Source organism: Rhineura floridana, chromosome 5 (genome assembly GCF_030035675.1).
Source record: "Rhineura floridana isolate rRhiFlo1 chromosome 5, rRhiFlo1.hap2, whole genome shotgun sequence".
Taxonomy (NCBI): Eukaryota; Metazoa; Chordata; class Lepidosauria; order Squamata; family Rhineuridae; genus Rhineura; species Rhineura floridana.
Window position 1 is genome coordinate 96,367,919 of NC_084484.1, and position 24,455 is coordinate 96,392,373.

Consider the following 24,455-nt stretch of genomic DNA (forward strand, 5'->3'; position numbering starts at 1 on the left):
TGCGCACTGCTCACGGAAATAAGGGAGTGGGTAATTTGTTTTGTATGAGATGTCTTATTTTATGCAGTGTTTAAAAAGACAATTGGAGGCATATTGTGATGGTGCTTTTTATTTCATTGAACTGCATTTTTACTACTAAGCCCATTGCTTAAGTGTCAACATCGTATAGATGAAAATGCTAGTAGCTAGTATTTGAGAGGATCTTAATGTGTAATTCTTGCACTTTTTTTTCATCCTTAGGTAACACTTCAAAAGAACTGAATGCAGCAATTGTACATCTGATAGAGCCATCTATATGTAATGACAAATATATCTATAATGGACTCATTTTGCCTACCATGATCTGTGCTGGCTATCTGCAAGGAATGGTGGATTCTTGCCAGGTAATTTCTCTGTGAAGTGAGAGACAAGCATTTAGCTTCTAGCGTGTGCACTTGGGGTCAATAAAACACAGTGCTAGTCTTAATCTACAAAGTTTAGAACCAGTCTACCTGAGAGATCACCATCTCCCATCCCATATATGCCTACCCACACCTTAAGATCTTCTTCAGAGGCCCTGCTCTGGGTGCCCTCACCAAGTGCAGGGAGGTGGGTTGCTACCAAAAAGAGGAGCCTTTGGTAGTAGGACGTGGACTATGGAACAGTCTTCCCAAAGAGGCTTCCCTGGCACTTTCATTATGATCTTTCAATGTGAAGATCTTTTTATTCAGTCAAGCTTTTGAAGTGTGCTAAATCTGACCTATAAATAATTTTATTCTGATTCTATAGAAGGGAAGATTTTTTGGCTGTCTTCCATTTTTTTAAAAAAAAAATATTATATATTGGGTTGTTATTTTTATTGTAAGCCAGCCAGGGACTGTTTTTTGATAGATGGCAATAGAAATATTAAGTGATGGTGAATAGTTCATTGGAAAAACACATTTGATTGATTTGGAAGCATTTCTCATTTTCTTGGTGAACTACTTTTCCACATATGGGGTGACTATCCCTCACTCCACCCCAATTTTTCCATTCCTACATTTTTCCTGTCTAAAAGCTTTATAGAACCAGAAAGCAATAACTATTAAAGGGTTGCTTACTTTCAGCAGAGTTGGTGTTAGTCAGAAATTGTAGGGCTCCCTGCCAGGCTACATTGGCACCACCGCTGAGAAGGTTGTTATGGCAGATGATGATTTTAAGTACTATACAAAGATTAGAAAATGGCACAGGCCCTTCCATCAGGCTTACAATCTAAGAGACTGAATAGAAAAGGAAAAAGTTATAGAGAAGAGGAAAGCAAGCAAATTCAGGTACCAAAACTTTCCAGTTACGTAACCGCCACTGAAAACACAGTGGGGTATGAGGAGAGACAGGACTTGGTGAAGCAGAGTTGCATAGCATGGAATTTTACGTAGGGCTCTTTACCTGATTTCAAGTGTTGGCACAGACAGAGGAGATAAACTAGATGTACAGGGCCTAGACTGTTAGTGATTTTAAAGATCAAAACAAGTGGCTTGTAGATGGCATGTTGCTAGTGCAAATGCTATGCTGGCTGGGGCTGATGGGAGTTGTAGTTCAAAAAAGTAACTTTTCCAAGCTCTGCTATAAACCCATAGCCACGCTTGACTGCTTCATTAGCAGGCAAGAGTTTCATTTGCAGTAGAGCTGAAACAAGACTTTAAAAGCAGCATTGTTTAGTCACTTTAGTGTGGGTTACAGTAGTAAATCATTACAATTTCCTGATAGTTTTTTCTACTGAAAAGCCTGTAAATGATTAATTGGGTGTAACTGTAGGATATGCTTCCTGTGTTCTCTGTAGCCTCTGCCATATCACACTTTAGATTTTGGGCTTCTAGGGGCAAGGATCTGTAATCTTGTTTGTTATTTTATAAAATGTCATGTGCATTGCTGGTGCTACATTAAATAATAGATATACTCCCTTCATCTGAGGTTGCAGTCACAGCAAGCTGGGGTTAGGACTTGGGCTGTCTACAGATGTAATGAACTGTTGGCATACTAACCCCTCAGTAAGGGGGCACCAATCAATTATCCTATAGCATGCACTTTTTGCTTAAGTTTAGCTAACAGCCTTTCATTGTTAAAATGTCAGCTTCCTTTGAGAGGCAACTACTTAGCTATAGATACATTTGAAATGTTTATAGGATCAAACATTGATGTTCAATCAAACATTGATTGTGAATAAGTTCAAAGCAATGTTTATGGTTTGTATTTTGTTTTAGGGTGACAGTGGTGGTCCATTGGTAACTCTGAAAAATGCATTGTGGTGGTTAGTGGGTGACACAAGTTGGGGAACAGGCTGTGCTAGTAGAAATAAACCTGGAGTTTATGGCAATATGACAATGTTCACAGACTGGATTTACAGAAATATGCAGGTAACTTTCTCTAATATATTATGATAGCACTTTCTGAACTGGGTTTTAATGACTTCCTGTCAAACATGTTGTTATACTGCTGAAATGCCCAGTATAGAGGATTTGGAGCAGAAAAAGAGAGAAGGCTTTCCGAGCTGCTGGTTGGGTAACAGAAAAGCAAAGCAGGGATTGTAGATCCAGTCTCCCACAATTAAGCAAGAGAGCCAGAGATTGGCTCATCTGTAAGGCCCAGAGGGATTGGATGGAGGCTGTTGTCTGTGTTCTGTTACAGATGATGGAAGTCAAACTCTCTTAAATCATGCTGGCTCATGACCAAGAAATGGAAGTCAGGAACTGACTTTATATAGACAAAATGGTTTAATTATACATTTCATTATGAGAGAAATGAAAACTTGGTCCTCCTCCACGTCATGTGGGGTTGGTGAGGTGGCAACATCACTTTTGCGTTCAATGACATCTCTAGCTTGATACACCTAATTGAAGAAAGCTAGGTGGTTCCATGCACTCTGCGGGCATTTCTCCAGTGGCTCCCGCTCCCATGTTGCCCATACTCTTGCTCTGCTGGTATCTTTTTTACTCTGCTCATTAGAGAAAAAGTGGGCTAGATAATATGGTGTTATCTAGAACAGGAGTGGCAAATCTGTGGCCCTCTGGATGTTGACGCTAGCTCACATTAGCCACAGCAAACATGGTCTATAATCGGGAATTGTGAGAGCTGTAGTCTGGAACAATAGGAGCTGTAGTCCTTACAGACCCTCTTGGGTGTTAAGATCACCGGAAGAGGCCCCCTTGGTAGCTCTGCTGCTCTCTGAAATTTGGGTGATGGTGACCCAGGAGAGGCAGCCCCTAAGCTGTGGAATTCCCTCCTTGTAGAGATGTCTCTGGTGCCTTCATTATATATTCATCATATGCTGAAGATGCACCTCGCGGTTGACAACAGTTATTTTTAGGACTGACCTTATTCTTTTGATTATACATTGTTTTAACTGTTTTTAATGTTATACTTCTAAAATGGTTGTAACCTGCCCTGGGACCTCATGGTGATAGGTAAGAAATAACATCTGGAGGGCCAGAAGTTATCCACCCGGGGTCAAGAATGTGTTTGCATGTCTAGATTCTAGTGAGGGAAATAATAGATGGTGAGAGCCTGGCTGAGAGTCCAGAATTTGTGAGTTCAAATCCCCGCTCGTGTCTCTGTGTCAAGGGACAGCTAAAGATCACCCCCCCAGTGAGTGGCTCAGGGGTATGTGCCCTGCCACCTGTGCAGCCATGGGCAAGCTGCATAGTCCCAAGGAGCCGTTGCCCCCCAGCTGGCAGTTGCGGACAAGGAAGGGGCTGGCTTGTGCAGCTGTGGCAAGCTGAGCAGGCCCTAGCCCGCTGGGGAGGGCTAGCCTCAGAGGGAGGCAATGGTAAACCTCCTCTGAATACCAGTTACCATGAAAACCCTATTCATAGCGTAGCCATAAGTCAGGATTGACTTAAAGGCAGCCCATTTCCATAGCAGTGGCATGGGCAGAGGCTTGAGAGGACTGTGGGAGAAAGCAGCCAGGCAGGCAATGTTATTGGGTGCATTGGCATTTTCGTTCTGGAATCATTCCTCCATTTCTGTTTCACTTGGATCTTGAGAAATAGTATTGTTTTAAATACAATTTCTCATATCAAGTTAAATTTTGTGGGAGTTTACTCAGTCAAGATGCAGATGCAGTTCTTGTGTAACAGTCCACCTGTGTGGGGAAGGAATTACAAGGTGTGTTCAGTCACACCCTTTGCTGCTGCCTTTGGTCATTTGCAGGTTACCATGTCCTAAGAACTTAATAGTTCCATAAAATAAACACTCCAGACCTCCTATAGTTTACTTATGATCTTGCATGCAGGGGTGAAGAAAGGGCGAGTCAAGAACCCTGATCTTGTTTGTAGGGTGTGTTAGTCATTGTCCTTACTTGCTTCAGCCTTCACTTTCCCCTTGCTAACAGTCCCTGTAAAAATGAATGAATTTAATGCTTTTAGACAGGGGTTACTAAAACTTTTGTTTTTCCCCAACAGGCAAACAAATGATGATATTCTGCCGTGTACCCCCCATGGAATGAACTGCTGTGTATTGGATTGCTTCAAACAGTGGTGGATCAAATAGCTTTCTTGGCCTTCATAATTCTTGCACTAAGTGCCTTTTTAAAATCACTACTAGGTCCTCAACATTTCATGTATGTGAACGTTTGCCAAAGTATTTGGTGCATTTGCATTGACTGGTTTCGTATCAGACACAGCAGGTTTCACAAGATCCTGTTTTCCTTTAAATGTGGTGCCTCAGATTGCTAACACTCCTTTTTATCAATTACTTGCTGGTGTTTCCTTTATTTCTGAGGATTTCTTAGGTGATCATAAATCATATTGTAAATTAATATTTCTAATTACTGTTTTTTATTACAATCACAGCATTTTGTGACATTTTAATGTTTAATATATCATTGATGTGTGAATATCTGGGCTGCTGGCTAGCCCAGCTTTTCAAGGGTGAAGAAAAAACACATGGTGAATGTCCCAATGTGACATGTGAAAGAGACTTTCTCCAGTATCGATAGAAAATACTTTGCTATCTCCTGTGTTCAGGCATCTGTAATTCCTCATGCTCTTAACAGGTATTATGGTTCTGAAATCAAGTAGATACTCAGTTTTAAATTGAATTCTTCCCCTCCTTCCAATATGTAAATATAATCAAGATTAGTTTGGTTCAGAAAATGGGAAAATCCTGGATTTTGTTACGAGAATATCCCAGGATCATATATCTGATGCAGAAAGAATAAAGCATCTAGCAAGTCACAGCAACAGCTAGGCACAGCTTCAGGTGTAGAGCCTAAGGACAGCAAGTAAAGAGTATTTCTACACTTTTCTGCGTCTTCCCTAAGCAAATAGTAACAGACACTCTTATGAAGCTGTATTATGTACAGTTGACTGCTGTTCCCCCCCCCCAAATGTGCAGTACAGGAAACAAAGGAAAATGAAAATAATCACTTAATTTTATGACTACCTCACTGACAATTTGTGCTAAGCAGGGATTTTTACATTAATGTATTATGTAAGGTTTAAAGTTTTAATACTGAATTCATAAGTAAATATGGAACTATGCAGAAAAACACATTAGTAAACTATAATAATAAAATCTGTCAGTCTTGAAGTTCTTCCTCATCTAATTCCCATGGACTGAAATTACTAATATTGCTGCTATTGAAATGCACTTTAAAAAATGCGCCTGTTGCGAAGCAACTTCCATTTCAGGTTTTGGAGATTCAGTTGTGTAGTAAAGCGCCACTCAAATAATTATTTAAAGCAGATATACTGATGGAGGCTAAGAAATGAATATAAATCATGCTGAACTGTGAAGCTACGTATGTCACTATTTTCAATAGCAAATATTTTGTTTTAGCTTCATAACTGAAACTCACCGGGCATCTTGTATGCAAGTGACTTAAACAATAAACTTTTTACAATATTATGTTTCTTTGGCTAATTCATATTTTTTGTGTTCATTTGATTAAGTGCTCATTTTTGCTAAACGTCCAATTGACACAGGGCTGGGGAACATTTTGGTTCTCCAGATGTAGTTAGACTCAGACTCTCATTATCCATCACCATTGTCCATGCTGATTGGGGCTGATGACGAGTTTGAGTCTAACAGCATCTGGAGGCGTGACTTATGAAATTCTATAGGAAGGTAACTAAACTGTTTCTGTATTGGTAGTGGCAATTGCAATGCAGACTTTTCTCCAAGCCAAGAGCATACCACTAGCAAAGTTAAAAAAAAATTCCATACTGAAGAATGCTATTCTTAATTGGAGTATTTTCAGGGATACGTAATGACTCATTCTTGGCTCTACATAATTTAGCATTGTTCATTCTGGATAAGCAATCTGTAGTCCCTCACATGTTGTTTGACTCTAGCTCCTATCGGTCCCAGCCAGCATGGCTAATGGTCAGTTACAGGAACTGTAGTCCAAAAGATCTGGAGGGATACAGGATGCTTAACAGGGTAGAATGATAAAATGTTTACTGGATCTTGGAAGTTGCATTGCTTCAAGTTAAAAGCAGCAGGCTCATGTATCCCTTGGAACAGGAGCCCACAGCATCACTGCACACCAAGGTTATATCCAGCCTTTGCCAAACAAAGCACTATGCAAGGTTACTCTCCAGTTGAACTTCACTCACCTCAGAGCCCTTTTTCAGCAGATTGTATTATTAAGTGTGGAAGAGTCAGGTCTGACTCTTCAGTTGGGTTTTGGGGGCCCAAGAAAGGCCTTAGGTAATAGACACCAATGACTGGAAAAATAGACAAAAGGTACTGAGAAAGGCTGAGTAGTTATTGCCACTATAAACAAGTCTCTAACAGAATTAGAGATTAGAAGATGAGACCAAATTGCATGTTTTAAAACGGCATGTTTATTTATGCGATTTGTCACCCATCTGGCTGGAGACCCAGCCACTCTGAGCGATGTACAAAGTAAAGGTATATAAACATCACAACATCAAAAAAAAACAAGCAATAAAACTAAAACAACCAGGTAAAAGCTACTACAGTAAGGTTCAATAAGGCTTCTAGCCTGTATAGTCCAAAAGGTGCGTCATTTGCAAAACCGAAAGTGGCACCTCCTCTCACTCTCAGCATCCAGCGTCCAGTGTAGTAAACAGCGAGGGGGCAGCATAAACAGGCCCCACGAAGATGCGACCAACAGGAAAGTTCTCCTTAAGAAGCCAAAGGCAAAGGTGCTGAGAGGCAAACGCGGCCAATACAAGGTTTAAACTGGCCACTTAGATTGAAGAAAAAGCAAGCCCTGTGCCCCTGTGAAATTCACTCCCATGCTGCTCTGTAGCTCGGGAAGCATTATACCTTCCATTATGTGACAGGAACAGATTATATACAATTATTTCTCCTGCTTTTTTATTGTAAGAGAATGTATTCTATTAAAAACAAGGAAAACACAATAATTAACAGGACAGTAGATAACACAGGAACATTGCTGCCCCCAACACCAGATGCAGCTATTACTGAAGAACACTTGGAAAACTAAAAAGTATTTGCCTGCTGTGGAAAAAAACAAGTGGACACTAAGAACCATTACTGATCCTCTGGTTGAGGTGAGGCAATGGAGGTGATCAATGTGTGTGAGAGAGTTCCATGTTAACCAACTCATGGTGTCTGAAATGGCAGCGCCTGACCAGGAACAAGCCCTTAGGGCAGCCTTTCCCAACCAGTGGGCCACCAGATGTTGTTGGACCACAATTCCCATCTTTCCTGACCATTGGTAATGCTGGCTGAAGCTGATGGGAGTTGTGGTCCAATAACACCTGGTGGTCCAGTAACACCTGGTGGCCCACTAGTTGGGAAAGGCTGCCTTAGGGGCACAGTGGATGCTTGAGGGAAGATGCTGACCCAGTGTGTGACAACTGTAGAAAAAGGCAAATTCTATGCTTGGGATCATTAGGAAAGGTATTTCAAATAACACTGCCTATACAATAATACACAAATCTATGGTGTGGCTGCATTTGAAATACTGTGTACAGTTCTGGTCATCTTACTTCAAAGGATATTGTGGCATTGGGAAAGGTTCAGAAAAGGACAACCAAAATGATCAGGGAACAGTTGCAGTATTTGGAGTTTTTAAGTTTAGAAAAATGAGTAAGGGGGCATGATAGAAGTGTTTAAAACTATGCATGGCATGGAAAAAGTAGATGGTTTTTCTCCCTCTCTCATAACATTAGAATTTGTGGACATCCAATGAAGCTGAATGTTCAAAGGTGCAGGACAGACTAAAGTACTTCTTCACACAGCACAGTTAAGCTGTGGAACACGCTCCCACAAGAGGCAGTGATGGCCATGAACTTGGAGGATTTTAAAATTCTTGGAGGATAAGGCTATTACCCATGATGGCTATGCTCTGCCTCTATAATCAGAGGTGGTATGCTTCCAAATACCAGTTGCTGGAAACCACAGGAGGGGAGAGTGCTCTTGCATTAATGGAAAGCCCACAAGCAGGACCTAACCATCTGGTTGGCCAACAGGATGCTGGACCAGATGGGCCACTGGCCTGAGCCAGCAGGCTCTTATGTTCTTAACTTCCTAGCTGCCATCACTCAGTTACTTCATGCAGGCATGGAATTCTGAACAAAATGTAGCCCATGAGCACTGTCCATCACCAGCCTGATGCCTGTTAAAGCAGCTTGGCATATAAGGAGAAATCTTCACCTCCTATTCGTTTTGGGCACATTTGTAAATAAGCTGATGTAGTCACCATAAAATACCCATTTCAGAGAAGGACAAAAAGCAATAATAAAAACTGGGAAGGGCTCTTCATGGTACTTCAACATTACTAGGTCAACCACGGCTATAATCACACCTAAAGCAGCACAGATACCTTACCCCTGAAAAGAGATATCTGCAAAGGGTCAATTAGTTGTAACAATTTATAGTCCAGAGCAGCCTTTCCCAACTAGTGGGCCACCAGATGTTGTTGGACCACAACTCCCATCAGCCTCAGCCAGCATTGCCAATGGTCAGGAAAGATGGGAATTGTGGTCCAACAACATCTGGTGGCCCACTAGTTGGGAAAGGCTGGTCCAGAACGTTTCTTTAGGAGCCATGACTGCCTCTTCCAAGGAAACTAGGATTATCCCTCTTGCAGTAATGCATTCATAATTAGCTGGTCAGTCTCAGCATAGATTTTTTAGACAATGGTTGAACAAACAGACTGGAGGCCTATCGACCACTTTGACTACATCCTCAGCCCACAACAACTGAAATTATTTTGAGAGAACTGGTTATTTCCCCTAATCAGACATTAATGCTCTATTTTCATCAACACAGAGGAGCAGGAATTGGCCAAGTAGCCCCTTCCTTTGCATGAAGAGCATCACTGTCTATAATAATGGAGCCTTCAGCTGTTTGTGCAAAGGGTAGAGACTATTTGGTACATTCCCCATTCCATTAGTTTAAACAGTCCAAACCAATGGCATCTAAATCAAGGTGGATGTAAGGGAATTTGTCCTTGAGATGTTTAACAAATACTAAACTAAAAAGCTCTTCCAGATTGCTTAATGAATTGTAACTGATGAAAAGAACCACATTTTAACAACTGTGATGTAATATACCTATGGTTGTCTAGTTACCTAGCTTTTCATAAAGAGTAGTGCATGTTTTCAGCTAGGAAATTTTGCTAAGTGGTTCCGAGCTTGACTCAGGCGATCAATACGGTCAGTTAGGAACTGCCTCTGTTCAGCAGAATCTTTGCGCTCCTGGAGCAAAACGCTCAATTTTTCTTTTTGCTGCAATAGTTGCAGCATTCCATTTTGCAGATTATCTCCATATTTCTTGAGGATGTAGAACTGGATAATGAGAGGAATTTGAGAACTGAGACGTTGGCCTGCACTCTGAAATGAAAAAGATCACACACAATGCAATTAGTAACTTCCATGTATGTGTTATCCTGCTTCTGAGACAGCAATGAACTGTGTAGTCAGAAAGCAGGTGAGAGTATTGCAGACAGGTGTGGACAACCTGTTTCTCCAGATGCTGCTGAACTAAAACTCCCATCAGCTCCAGCAAGTATGGACAATGGCCAGGGATGATGGGAGTCATAGTTTAACATGCAGAAGACTCCTTACTCCTGACACCACACACTCCTGCTGGAAGGGGGGGGCAGCATAGGGTTGGAAGGAAGTGTGCTGCCCACTAATGGCAAGAAAAAGTCTCATGGCTGAGCAGCATATAACCATCCATCTGCCAGAGATAAAAATTGGATGGCAGGAGCCCCTACAATGGTCTCAGATCTAAAAGGGAAGGAGGGAAAGCTTGCACCCCTTCCTTCAGCCTCACACCCCTCATGGGGGCAGGTGAAGGGACCCCAAGGAAGGTAAGCATTATATCCCTAAGATTCTCAAGATGTTGTGTTGACCATGCTAGTCCTAGCCCTTATGGACCCTTAATAGCATTTGTAAGCAAAGTTCATGATAAATCGCAAATATTTCCCTGTACGCTCTACTGGAATGAATGTGATCTTAAATAACTGTATTCAGTCAGATTTGCTCAGGGGATGTTGTTGGCAATTATGATCAGAGTCAAACAGGTGCAAATGGCATTTGTGACTAAGCTGCAGTCCTAAGGAGTAAACCCCACTGAATTCAATAGGATTTGCTCTGTAACTCACCTTGAAGTATGCCTCTAAATGAAAAGCTGTTTCAGTGATTGCAGTGTCTTCTTGAGAAGTTCCAGAACAAAAAACAACATCCATGGGATGGAGAGACTTTTTTGCATTCGAGGAGCTCATTTCCATTTTTTCCTTTACAGTTCTTAAGTCACACTTGTACATACTGTCCTGGCAGTATAAGATCTGTTCCATTGCAAACTGGATCCTGACTGTAGCTTCTGCTTCCTTTACTTGTTTCTCTTTAATACTTTCAATTCTGTTCTGCGATAGGCAAAAATAAAAGACATTTCTCAGATGAAACAAGGCAGGAATCACATCTGACTACTCCATGCAGAGACATTGGCCATGGTGCTCCTACATGTGTTTTCACCATGACCCCTAATCTCGAACTCCCTTCCCTACCGCACATGCTGACACCTCTCTCAAAACCCACTTATTCTGTAAGCTCTCCCTGATCCAAAAGACTACAGCACATGTAAGCTCATGTGTACCTAACATTTGACTATTCTTGGGGGCAGGGGAGACAATCCAATCAGTTCTGTGGACTGAATTTACTCATACACACTATACAATTCTGTTTCTTTGCATACTAGAGTTTTGCTTTTGTTAGCTGCCTCCAGGGCACCAAAGCTAAACCCTTCCTATGGCTTCTGAGATTATCAGGCACCTCCCAACACTTTCTACAACCAACAATGGTAGATTAAAAATAAAAGAATGCGGAGATTCTCAGAAAAGCATCCTTGCAACAGTTTGACTTGTAGCCTGATAAAAGAGTTAGAGGACAGAAGTACAACAAACACGTCATCCTCCAACACATCACTTTGTCTGTTTCTACTTGAATATAGCCAACAGGATGCTGTTTCAGATGGTGACAAAACACTGCAAGTTTTCCTAATCGGGAGATTTTAACTAATGTCATCTATCTCCATCACTAAGTTGTTGTGTTTTTTCAAAAGCAACGTGGGCTAGCCAGACCTCAGTTACTGAAAAATGTCTGAAGGTTGCAGTCACTGAAGAGAAAGTCACAGAGAAACAGGGCCAAGTCAAGTGGGCGTCTTCATGCAAACTAGGAGCAAAAGGCTTCAAGTGGGAATGGGGGAAATAATCAGGACAACGTAAGAGAGAATAGGGAAAAATCAACAGAAAGAAAACAGACCCTAGAAGCAGCCTTTGTGGTAAGGAAAGTTTATTTAGGTTGGCTATTTATATACCCCACCCCCCAGAATGCACACCTTAATGTGGTGAGGGGGTTTGAGAGTGTTGAAGAAGCTGAGAGCAATGTCAGGAGTCTAGACCAAGAGGCTAGACTCCTAGCAGGGGCACCCAAGGTGGAATGGTCAAAGCTGAGACACCAGACTAAGATTCATCCAAACTCAGAGGAAGGCAATGGTAAACCACCTCTGAATACCTCTTACCACGAAAGCCCTATGAACAGAGTATCCAAAATGCAACACGAGATAGTGCTGAAAGATGAGACCCCCCAGGTCAGAAGACACTCACCGAGCTACTGGGGAAGAACAAAGGACAAGTACGAGTAGTGCTGTGACTAATGATACAGCTGGGTCAAAGCTGAAACGAAGCCCAGAGGCTGATGCGCATGGATGCGAAAGGAGAGTCCGGAGTTGTATGATGTGCACAATAGGAACATGGAATGCGAGAAGCATGAAACAGGGAAAGTTAGAAATTGTAAAGCAAGAAATGGAGCGTATCAACATTATAATACTTGGCATGAGTGAATTAAAATGGATGGGAATGGGACATTTTCAATCAGGCAACTACAAAATATTAAATTAAAAATTAAGATGAAACAGGGTTGCTTTAATAGTGAGAAGTGATGTAGCAAAAGCAATTAGGAGCTACAACGCAAGGTCTGAGCGAGTGATATCAATGAGATTAAATGGGAAACCTATGAACATAACTATCATCCAAGTCTACGCTTCAACAGCAAACACAGAAGAACAGAAATTTGAGAGATTTTATGCAGAAGTACAGGAAGAAATGGTTACAGCAGATGGTAGGATTGTTTTTAGGGTCGCTTCTTTTTGTTGATGATGTTTATGTTGGGAGTAAAGTACCAACGCTTGTATCAAGTAACCTGAATCTGTTGGCTATAGGTAAGTTTTTAAACCGCAAAGTTTTTTGCCTATTAGAGAATATATCTTAAGTTTCTTTATTCGACCAGTCTTATCAGACTATTCATTTTTGCACTCTGCTGTTATATAATACCAAACTCTAATAATTTAGGCTTATGGACAAATGTGAGAAGTTCTACCCCATGAGTTTTGATTTGCATCATAAAGTGTGTTCTTACCTTAGCTTCTATATATAGATAGTGAAAATCTTCAAAATGACGTTTAGCAACCTCTGCAAAACCTTGACGCACTATTTCTGAAGGGAGGGGGAATACAAAGTGATCAGAATCTGTGTAGAAAAATAAGCCCTTGTTTTCCACTACATCTTTTGGAAAACAGGCTGCACCCCCAAACTAGCACCAATCCCATTCATTTTTCCTATAGCCCTTTAACCCTGGAAGTTTTGGAACTCAAGCAGAAGATTATCCCAGAAGCCAGAAGTCTGAATTCAATAAATGGACCTGCCTGTAACTCTGTTCAGTATTTCAACAGCTGGTATTTCCAATCTCATGATATGATTCCTTACAATAATCTCAAATGTTTTGTAATTGACAAATCCTGGAAGCTCTCGGCCACGATACTGATTCTCAAATCTCCACTCCTCAGGTTGTAGGGATTTTTGAACTGCAGAATTAAAAATATATATATACTGTCATATCGATTAATGAAAAACGTAGTAAATCACTCTGGGAACCAATTGGTTGAAAACCTGGATACGTTTAGGTTTATTAAATATATATATATATCTTCACTTCCCACTAAAAAAGTCCCAAAACAATTTACAACCAAATTAAAAAAAAGAATACAATGATAAAAGCACACAAACCTGAAGGTTACCTGGGGGAAAATGAATGCATAAAATAAATAATAAAAATCAGTGGGCCATTATAAGTATTCTTATTAAGGGATATTAATTAGAAAGCCCTGCCTTTTTCAGCTACTCACTGCCACAATAGCACAATAATTTATTTTAAAAACAGCTGGAAGGAAGAGTACCTGATCCACACTGGGATTATGAAATGGAAGGAGGGAAGGTAATTGTTTTTGCCTGTATTGTTTTCCCACTGAAAACTGTCCCCCATCAGCTATTTACCCTAGTAGCAAACACATATGGGCACTATCACGTAGCCTTCCTGGAAACCTAACACATGACAGTAGACTTATTAAAAATTAACTTAACTGAAAAATCAGAATCAGGGAGTGATCTTGATCCAGCACAGGAGTAGCCAACATGGTGCTCTCTAGATGCTGGACTTCAGCTTCCACTGGCCCCAGAATCAAGGTCAATTGTCAGGGATTATGGGAGTTGTAGTCAAACATCATCGGGAAGGGGCCACACTGGCTATCTGTGATCCAGCAGAACAACATCCAGGATCATAATTTATCAGCTAATGAGCCAAGTTCAAGGTCCTGCTTTTCCTGTACAAAGCCCTATGCAGCTTGGAACCAGGATACCTGAAAGATTGTCTTACCCTTATATACCCAGCCGATCACTGCACTCTGCAGGTGAAGGCCCCCTGCAGGTACCATCTTATCAGGAGGTCTATTCCACACAACACAGGAAGTGGCCTTTAGTGTTGTAGCACCAACACTTTGGAATTCCCTCCCCTCAAATATTGGACTGGCACCGTCTCTGTTATCTTTTCAGCGCCTACTGAAGACCTTCCTCTTTCAACAAGACTTTTAACAAGAGACCTTATCCCAGTCTGCATCTGTGTTGGAATTGTTTTTTAAGAAGTTTTTTAAGCTGTTTTGTTTAAACATGTTTTGGAGTGCTTTTAGTGTTTTTGTTGCCCTGGGCTCCTTCTGGGAGGAAAGACAGGATATAAATTTAACAAACAAACAAACAATATTTATTAGGGTGTTCAAACTTCAGCATAAAACCTTTCTTTCTGTACTATGCATTCTAAGGGATTTGTGAGTTCCTAGTAGAACTGGTAGAGGACAAGCTTCAAAAGTAACAAAAGAAGGAGCAGACTCTCCACTGCAGTCTTTATGTAATTTAAAATCTTGTTTAAACCTAATTATGTCTGTACGTTCCTTTACCCCTTCCACCTTAAGAATGATACAATCTGCAGACAAGAATAAGCTGGACTTAATATCTCACCTGAAAACAAAGTTGTTTATGCAGTACTCTTTGTTTTTAATTTCTTCCATGTACTTTTTATTTGTAAGTAACCATGTCTAATAATACTGAAGACACTCAATGTAGAAGGGATGTGTAACGTTATCAAAACAGGAACTATTCTGAGCATGTACTTACTCTTTAAGCCACTGTCAGTGACTATTTGGCCCCATTTCTGAAATTCTTTACGAATTTTGGTGAATAGTCTGGTATCATTTTCAGACACTCTTTCTTCTCCTTGTACTGAACTTGTGATATCTGCATTAAACCACTGGATTTTCTACAAAGACAATTTAAAGAGATGCAGTAGTACTGTTGATCATAACGACAAATTGATTTTTGTGTATTAAATCTGAAACAGATATTGTTTCAGAAATGGTAGTGGCTGCTTTTGTCGCAATGCTAGCAATTCTGAGAATGTTTGGCTAATCTATTTTAGATCTCAATTCCATTTGGACAACAAGTCCATAACGTCACAGTGATCAAGCATATTGACCTCTCCTAGCAGACATGCACACATTCACCCAATCAAGGGTCTAAATACTGATAAAATGTGTTTAGGTTTTCATTATTGTTTTGGTTTATTTACCTGGTTTTAATGTCTGTATTGTTTGTAAGTCACTTTGGGTCACTTGTTGTAAAAACAACAACTAATAAATACAATAAATACCACTACCACAACCGTTTTTTTAAAAAAATTGTTACAATATTTGCCCATACAAAGCAAAGAGAAATGCAATCATTTTGAAACAGAGTGGCTCATATTAAAAAGAACGCATATATCTTAGGTTGCCTCTAGACCCAGTATTTTGTAGGAGGGATTCAACTGCATACTGGAAATTTAGGTTTGTGCAATTAAAGTGGATTAGAGCACTCTGGTGCAACAAATCTACCTTGTAAAAACCCACACTTTTTGAAGTTTGGAAAATAGTGGGAAAATGCACGAAAAAGTGTGGTATAAATGACTGATTAACACTAACACATACAACCACCACGCAAACAAATCAGAATGAATGCTTAATAAAGACCACACAACATCTAATCTCTCTGTAAGCTTTGTGCAAACAAATCAGAATGAATATGTAATAAAAAGGGCACCTGGAGAAGCCCTAAGATTAGTTGAGTATGAACAGTTCCAACACCTTCTCAAGCGCGATTGGTGGGGACGCGAGATAGGGCCTTCTCGGTGGCTGCCCCCAGGTTCTGGAACTCTCTTCCTAAGGAAGCACAAATGGCCCCTTCCTTGTTATCTTTCCGTTGGCAGGCAAAGACTTTTTTATTCCGACAGGCTTTTGGACTAGAAGATCTTTAAGATAGGGCCTCATAAGGTCTGCTGTATTGTTCTATGGTCCTATTCCTAATGTTTTAAATTGTCTTAGTATCCTAAGTGTATGTTTCATGGTTTTAATGTCACAAATAGTTTAATTCTATTTTAATTGTATATTTTTGTATGTTTTTTTACCTATGTGTAGTTTTTATTTGTAAGCCGCCCTGAGTTCCAGTTTGGAAAAAGGGCAGGGTAAAAATAAAGATTCATTCATTCAAAAATACATGAGACTAACACTGCAATCCCATGCATGTCTATTCTGAAGTAAGAACTAATGAGCTCATGAGCTTACTACTAGGTAAATGGGTTTAGGGCTGCAGCCTAACTTTTATTAAATCAATTCTTGTTGGTGCAAGACTATACAAAATGTTCTTCTTATAAATTGTCACACAGATTTTTCCAGAAGGTATAATGGAAAAGTAGCTACATCAGGTATGCAGAGAATGAAGTAGGTCAGAAACTCAAATGATACAATAAATCTTTGATTTATAAGCAAAACATGCTCATGTTGTACAGTTACCTTACATTTGTGGCTGATTAAAGGTTCTGAATCCCTCCAAGACTCACATGCTCTTCCATTAAGAGATGTGGTCTGAATCAAAGATGCAACCTATTAAAACTAGAAAGGTTTAAGTATGAGCACTCATGCATACTCATCGTACTTACATCTGTTAAAAAATACAGCCTCTCGCCATCAGTTCTTGGTGTCCCTTTGCCATACCTCTGTATCTCAGCATTTGTTTTTTGGAGCTGAACGCTTATTTGCTCTTCTAAAGTGGGCAAAGATCTCTTTAAAAAGAAAAGTATATAAAACTGTAAAGAAAACCTCTGGTAATGAGAATTTGAGTGATGTCTCATTGTTATTTTTCAAGTGTCAGACATGGATGGCAACAAGCGAACAGAAAGTCATTTTGTTAACTTACACAAATGTGTTCCACAAGTTCACCTGTAAGTTTCTCAGCCAGTAAGGGGATTGTGGCTTTTTTTTCCTGTAGAAGGATTCTGTAGGAGAACAAGGAAAACATTTGCTAGAAAATATGGAGCTAACAATTGCAATAAAGAGTGAACAGAAGATTCCCTTGCACATAAAGACCTGTCTCCTAGAAGTGAATGGGGCAGCCCATGAGCATGGGTTCTGAATGTATGCTAGCATATTTTCATGTAGCGCCACTGTGAATTTGAAAATGAACATTTGTAATTTACAATCCATTTAAAGTTCAGCTGTGATCTAGCTGTATATTAAGAGTTAGATCTTTTAAAAAATATATTTTATTTCAAAACAAACCCAAATGATTCCCCAGTAAAAGAAGTCCAATAAGTATCATAACCATTCAAATCTGCCTTAATCCCCACCCCTAACAAAACAAAACAGTAGGATGGGATTGCACATGGAAATATCTTAGTACAAATAAAATAAACAGCATCAACACATTCCTGCAAACCTAGTGTGAAAAAAGCTGAAAATTGACATGAAATTCCCAAGGCAAAGGGAAAGATTCTCAGAAACCGATGCACAACTAAAGTGCTTCATCTTATTTACTCCTGATTTTTTAAAAAAAGTCTAATTGTTTAAATCTGAGCCTTTAAAATTTAGTAGCTGTAAGAAAGATCCCTTCTCTGGATGTGCACAGAGGGATTCTCATGAAACATAACATATCCCTGTCCTCCCCCCGCCCCCCAAATACACATGCATAACTGTACAAGCATGCATCACACCTGGTCAGCCTCTAGGATATGGGTCGCCAATGTGCTGCCCATAGCATGGTTCCACCCCACCCCACTAACATTAGGATTAGTCATTTTATAATGGCTGACAGGAATATTTTTTCAAGCCTAATTGTGATTAGGGAGGGCCATTTAAGAGGTTGCAAAAGTTGCAATGCACACATGGTTGCATTAACGCCCACAGCAGTTTCTTCTGTTTGTAAATGTGGCCACCAGCCCAAAAGGGATGGAGACTCCTGGTCTAGGAAATAGGACGCCTGTGTGCACCCCCCAAATCTCCATCCATTCAGCCTGCCTCCCTACATTGGGGAAATCCTGGACTTTCATGTCCACGGGGGGTGGAGAGCTGGATGGGGATATGGGAGCTGTGCAGAGACACCTTATTGCCTGTTACAGCCTGGCATGCTACCTCTGCACATGCTTGAGTGCACATTTCATTGGGGAGGAGGGAAGAAACGGGTCTCTCCACACATAGGCATTGGCCCATAAAGATTATGTTCAATGTTTTCAACTCCTGGCATTCAACAATTCCAGTTGAGATTGGACAGGCCCCCTGTTGAAATTCTCGTGCCTATTAAAGACTTTAAAAAAAATTCCAGCAGTCATTTTAGCTCTATTCTGATTTCATAATTTTAACTGCTTTTTATTTTCTCTGTCTAGAGTTTCTTGTACACCGCTTAGAGACAAGTGCAATTAAGCGGTACATAAATGGACAAAATAAATGAATAAATTACTAATTTAGAGACTGAAACAAACATACACTATCAACAGAAGATCTTCAATCGTAATCATAAGAAAAAAGATTCAACAGTGGAAGCCATTACTAAATAATAGAACTGGCACAGTATGAATACAACTTTATGTGGATCAGGAAAGCTGCAATCAGTGCAGAATGTAGCGGCCAGACTGCTCACAGGTGCACATTACTGGAAATATGTCACTCCTTTGCTGAGAGAACAGCAGTGGCTGCCAATTTGCCACCAGGACAGGTTCAAGTGTTAGGTCCAAAGCACCTTCAGGATTTCTAGATTCCTTATGCTCCACCTGAATCACTGAGACCTTCTAATGGGGCACTTTTGGTGAGTCCCCTCGCCCGAGGTTTAGTTGGCTTTTAGAACTCCTCTGGAACTCCTTGCCAATAGAAGATGGGTGGGAGTCATCCCTGCTTTCTTTAAAAACTATATTGTTCAGAAAAGCCTTTGGAAGTTGATTTTTCGTTTAACATTACAGGTATTTTTACCAATATCATTGTTGTATTATGTTTTTATGTTGTACACTGCCTTGCTAGATTGCCTATAATTTAAAAATAACAAAACCAGCCCTGTCATGTATGTCTACCTAAAGTATTTATGTTTCTCAAAAAACATTCTCTCTTCCTTGATTGCAGAGGCCAGGGCCATGTTGGACTGGATATCTTGCTGCCCACGACATTTCACAATCATATATCCCTTTTTCAAGGGGATGACCTGGTTTCTCAGTATGTTCACAACTGTCCCCTCAGTTCCTTTATCCATCAGGTCAGGCTTTGTCAGGATGCCTAGCATAACATATGAGAAGACAAGTTGAGAAAAACACAGAATATAGCATACAAAATGGTGAAGAAGATACATAATCTGAGAACTGACCAATTATACATGTATAGAAACCAACCGCAAAAAAAAGTTCTGCAGATAATAATGAACTCTCTTGTCCATACTAGAAACAGGAAGAATATTATGCCTTTGAAACAGGGCCAGCCCTACCATTAGGCAGTGAAGCAGCTGCCTCAGGCAGCAGATCACAAGTGTGTGGCAGGAGTCCCCCGCTATTTCACCTGAATCCCCTAAATTAGCCTACTCTGCTCCTCTTAAGCTAGCCTGCTGCCCTCAGGTACAGTGGAGTGTGTGTCTGGGGTGCTTCTGGATTCATCATTGTTGCGAGAGGCCTACGTGACCTCAGTGGCTAGGAGTGCCTTTTATCAGCTGCGCCGTTTCTGGACTGGGATAGCCTGACCGACGTTGTTCATGGACTGGTAACCTCCAGGCTGGATTACTGTAATGCACTCTATGTGAGGCTGCCCTTGAAGTTGGTTTGGAAGCTGCAGCTGGTGCAAAACGCGGCGGCGTGACTGCTCACTGGAGCAGGGTATCACCAACATGTTACCCTGCTGCTGAAAGAATTGCACTGGCTGCCCTTTAGCTACGGGGCCAAGTTCAAGGTTCTGGTTTTAGTGTACAATATGTATACAGACTCCTTCTGGGAGGAAGGGCAGGATATAATAACAACAACAATAATAAAATAAAATAATAATAGGGGGAACAACACAAGACTATACCGGGCCAGGACTCCCTCTTGTGGGGACACAAGAGAGAAGCATGTATCTAGCCTTATGTCAGATGCAGGGCTAAAAAAAAGATGCCCAAGAAACATTTAGAAAATTATGAATTGTATTTGGGACTAACTTCTGAGGAATGGACCTAATTTCATATGATTTGAGAAATGGTATCCACAGGATTGTGCAGCTATATCTATGTATTTTACTTCTATTATATGTTTACATTTTGCATGGGTTAATATAGGAATGGGTTGTCCCATGACAAGGAAAAGGGAAACACAAAATATTATAAAACCTTCTAGTTTTAATGTGGTCTGGAGAAATAATAATGAATAGCTAGTGACTCCAACAAATAGTGCAATAGCCACAAACAATTTATTCAACAACAACAACAACACATAAATACTCGTGTTCGGTGATCCTATTAGAACAATGCAAGATTATCAAAGCTCAGGCGGATTCTTTTGCCTCCTTACCAAGGGTTCTCTCTCCATTCAGATCCACCTCCTGAGCCATTTTCAGTGCCTCTGTTGTGGCAATATCGACATTACTTGGAACCACCACTAAATTTATTGTCTCTTGCTTATCAATAAATGTTTTGATCAGCTTTTTGATCTACAATACAACAAAGACAAACAGAGCTGCTGTACGCTCATTTCATAGGCAGGCAGCAGGCAAGGAACAGAGTAAGGGATGCAGCACACTTATGGAGGAAGCTCTTCTGGCAAGGTACAACCAGATGCTCTGCAAGCAAACTGCTGACCATCTTTCCAGTAGCTTCTTTCTACTTCCCTCCAATGCAACAGGGTGGAGATGAGGATGGCAAAAGTAGCAGGAAATTCCATGCCAAAGCACACAGGTTTCCATTTTTCTAGCGTGCAAGAAGCAGCTGTGGCCTAGGTTCACATGTAATGGATTTGTTTGGCTGGGGCACCTCCAAACTGTCAGTATTTTGTGGGAGGGATTCAAGCACATACTGGGAAGTTTAGGTTTGTACAGGTAAGCATTCTGTCACCCTAGTGGAACAAAATCAATTTAAAAAAGAAACAGGCATTTTGCAGTTAGAAATGTGACAGTGAAATGCACTGAAAAGTGAGGAAAGATGTATAACCAATGCTCAAGTAAATCAGGATGAATGATCAATAAAGACTGGATATCATCTAATTTCCATGTCCATTTTGTGCACATAAATCAGGATGAATACTCAGTAAATAGGTTGCCTGGAGGAGCCCTTGTTTGTTGTTACAGCCAAACTAATACAGGCCAACTAACTGTGGTTTGTTTGTGGCCAACAAATCAGAATATGAAACTGTAGTTTGAACTTGGTTTATATATATTGCCTTGTGTTAACTGTAGTCTCTCTAACCCTAAACCTAGATTAATCCTAATCTATTGATGCCTCACCCCACCCCAAATACTCACCCAGCTACAGCGGAGCAAGGCACAAACACCTAGAGAACAAAACTGACATGAGGCAATACAAGCCTTGGTTACTTTGTTCATCTACAAGGCGGATCCTGGTTTGTTCATCAAACCATGGCTCAGCATCATATGTGATCTGTCCAAATTAACATATCTTGCTCATTAAATCAATACTGCTGCCTCTTACTGGTTTCCCAGCCAAGCCCAGAACACATTTATTGCTTTACCTGATCTCCAATATCTACTGGCTGATTACCCACAGCCACTCTTGCAATTCCTGGTAGATCAATCAGTGTTAGATCTGGAACCTCGGCAGAGCTAATTTCAAGGCTAATTAATTTATGGCTAATGCCCACTCCATCACCAGCAATTATGTTCTGAGCTAGAAAGAAGAAAGTAAGAAAAAGTTCATCATCAACATTTCATATACTCACGATCTAGGACTGGCAAGGCCATTTTTTGTTTTTACAATGCTTGCCAAACATGGCAGGATGCAAAACTTTTTGAAAAATCAGTATTTCCTTATAATTAATGACATTTTAAAAATAGAAAGCTTAATACAGATATGTTCATTAAAAAGTGTTAACAGAACTGTTAATGTTAATTCTTTATTTACTTATTATTTGTAATAGTATGTTTATACAGCCAACTCAAACAAAATATTAGGGCAGTATACAACTATATATGCAATAAAACATCATAAAAAGATCTCATTTATTTAAGTATCACTGCCCTAACCTCTCCATTTACTGTACCTACACATATTTACAGTGCTGTTAACTCAAATTTTCCTGTAAAAATTCATTTCTATTGGTGCAGGATACAGCACAGTGGTAGAGCATACGCTTTGCATAAAGAAAGTCCCAGATTCAGTCCCTGGCACCTCCAGGTAAGGCTGGGTCCCTCCCTGAAACACTGAAGGACACCTGGCAGTCAATGTAGACCTGGGGTCCCCAATGTGGCACCTGTGGGCACCACAGCACACACAGACCCCCCTGAAAGGCCAGCTTCTAAATTTAAAATGTTTTTGAGGGTTTTTTTGCCAGGAGGGAGGGTGGTCGATTGGTTGGGGAGATGCCTGTAGGCACTTGGATAAGGCCAAAATGTCCTGCCCGAAGTCGAGAGATCCAGACTCAGATGCGGCTATGATTTTTTCTCTTTTTATTCAAGTTACAATTGCATCCAAAACAGTGCACCTCATTAACCTAACTATGCTTTCTAGGACCTTTTCCCTGCCTAACTCTGACTAAGCATGACTTCACAGTGCTATGACGTTGACTCAGCACCGAACCCCTCCCCTGTGCCCCCTTAAGTAGGCTTGCCTTTCGCGTGAAGCCATTTGCTCCTCCTTAACAACTGTTGAACCTCCTGCTTCTGCCTTTGGCGCACAAGGGGTGAAGGAGGCTGACTCTCAGCTTCCCCTCCTAGTGATGGGCAGCCAGCTTGCTCGACTGTGGGAACCTGTGGAGTGCCCAGCTGGGAAATATCAGGTGAAACAGGTGGAGCCTCCGCTGCCGGCGCAGGCAAGGGAGGTGTGTGTAACAGAACAGTCATCAAACGGGCAATCTCTGACAGTTCGGGAGCAGGATCGGGGGGGGGGGAGTTGAAGTGTCAGTGACTGGGACTTACACACACTGAGGACCATCTCTGCTGCTTGTCCCCTCCCCCAGCTTGTCTTCCCAGTCCTCAATGTCAGCATCTGGTGCCTTGAAACCTTCCCCTTCAACCTGGGGAACAACACAGAATGTGAGACACATTCCTTGTTCACTTGAACAAAAGGAGAAGACACGTTCCCTTATGCAGACCTGTACAAGTAATGTGGATGGAGAAACCCCAAATACACACTGAAGCTCATTTCCTGGCAAAAATTGCTGGAGGAGGGCAACTGGTGGCTTTCATTTTGCTTTTCTCCAGCAAATTGTCACTGCAGAATGGTGCAGACTTGCTTGGAAAACCTCCCTATGGGGAGAAATCAGCACAACTGCACAGAAGTCAAGCAAGACCCTGCCCCCCAAATCCTATCCATTCAAAATGTTTGAGCAGTGGGATGGAAAATTTTCCAGTGCTTTATTTATGGATATGTTTCCCATTTCATAAGTTCATCAGTGGCAATGAATTGATGCTTTGTTTATTAAATGCAAGTAGAATGAACATGCTATAAATTAGATAACTCTCTATCTGAAAATTTAATTTAATTAGAAATTTTCCCTAGGTTTTTTTGATAACCCCATCACTGGTTTGGAGACTATACATATAATTTGGCTGAATAAATGTTATCATATATAATAGAAGGAAATTAAGAAAGAAAAGAACAATCTATTGAAATTGATTGCATTGGAAACAACCACACTCACCTTTTCTTATTTCTTTTTCTACCTCTGAAGGATATGTGAGTTCCATAGTTTTATCCAGGTAACTAATTTTCCCTTTCCATTTTTCTCTAGAAGACAGTTTTTTCAGTTTGAGTTCTAAAGGACATCTGGTAACAATACCTGTTCATGAAGAGAACCCACTGTATTAAAATAACTGATTACAGTAGGGCCCCACTTTCCAGCATTCCGCTTTCCGGCGTTCCACTGATGCGGCAGCTTTCAATTAGAGGAAATTCCCCATTTTAAAGCCGATTTTGTGGTTTTTCGGCATTTTCGCGCGATGCGACCCATTATAATCAATGGGTTCCGCTTTATGGCGGGGGCCTGGTCCCTAACCCGTCGTATAAGTGGGGCCCTACAGTATTAAGATTCACAGAACCTTCCTAAAGATGGCTGCAAACACGGATTATGATGGAACAACACCAAGTACTAGGGTGAAATCAGCTCCTAAAATGGACCTGCTTAACAATCCGA

The 24,455-nt window shown here is 40.8% G+C and overlaps 2 protein-coding genes across 11 annotated transcripts in view; one reads left to right on the forward strand and one right to left on the reverse strand.

The window, feature by feature from the left end:
• TMPRSS2 (transmembrane serine protease 2) overlaps nucleotides 1-5,862 on the forward strand; it is a 44,801-nt gene extending 38,939 nt beyond the window's left edge. For all 5 annotated transcript variants that reach the window (XM_061627600.1, XM_061627597.1, XM_061627598.1 and 2 more), the window contains 3 exons: nucleotides 241-383; nucleotides 2,220-2,372; nucleotides 4,416-5,862. In XM_061627600.1, coding sequence (XP_061483584.1) covers nucleotides 241-383; nucleotides 2,220-2,372; nucleotides 4,416-4,427 — 308 coding nt within the window. In that variant the 3' untranslated portion in view covers nucleotides 4,428-5,862. The remainder of the gene's footprint in view (nucleotides 1-240; nucleotides 384-2,219; nucleotides 2,373-4,415) is intronic.
• Nucleotides 5,863-6,789: 927 nt separating this feature from the next.
• Nucleotides 6,790-24,455, reverse strand: part of LOC133385152 (interferon-induced GTP-binding protein Mx2-like) — a 31,629-nt gene continuing 13,963 nt past the window's right edge. For 5 of the 6 annotated variants that reach the window (XM_061627604.1, XM_061627602.1, XM_061627606.1 and 2 more), the window contains exons 4-14: nucleotides 23,964-24,101; nucleotides 21,837-21,991; nucleotides 20,664-20,802; nucleotides 19,212-19,410; nucleotides 17,072-17,150; nucleotides 16,815-16,937; nucleotides 14,960-15,101; nucleotides 13,162-13,320; nucleotides 12,876-12,952; nucleotides 10,565-10,825; nucleotides 6,790-9,788 (exon numbers count right to left, since the gene is read on the reverse strand). In XM_061627604.1, the coding sequence (XP_061483588.1) occupies nucleotides 9,558-9,788; nucleotides 10,565-10,825; nucleotides 12,876-12,952; nucleotides 13,162-13,320; nucleotides 14,960-15,101; nucleotides 16,815-16,937; nucleotides 17,072-17,150; nucleotides 19,212-19,410; nucleotides 20,664-20,802; nucleotides 21,837-21,991; nucleotides 23,964-24,101 (1,703 nt within the window). In that variant the 3' untranslated portion in view covers nucleotides 6,790-9,557. The remainder of the gene's footprint in view (nucleotides 9,789-10,564; nucleotides 10,826-12,875; nucleotides 12,953-13,161; nucleotides 13,321-14,959; nucleotides 15,102-16,814; nucleotides 16,938-17,071; nucleotides 17,151-19,211; nucleotides 19,411-20,663; nucleotides 20,803-21,836; nucleotides 21,992-23,963; nucleotides 24,102-24,455) is intronic. The other variant, XR_009762787.1, reaches the window with a different exon arrangement.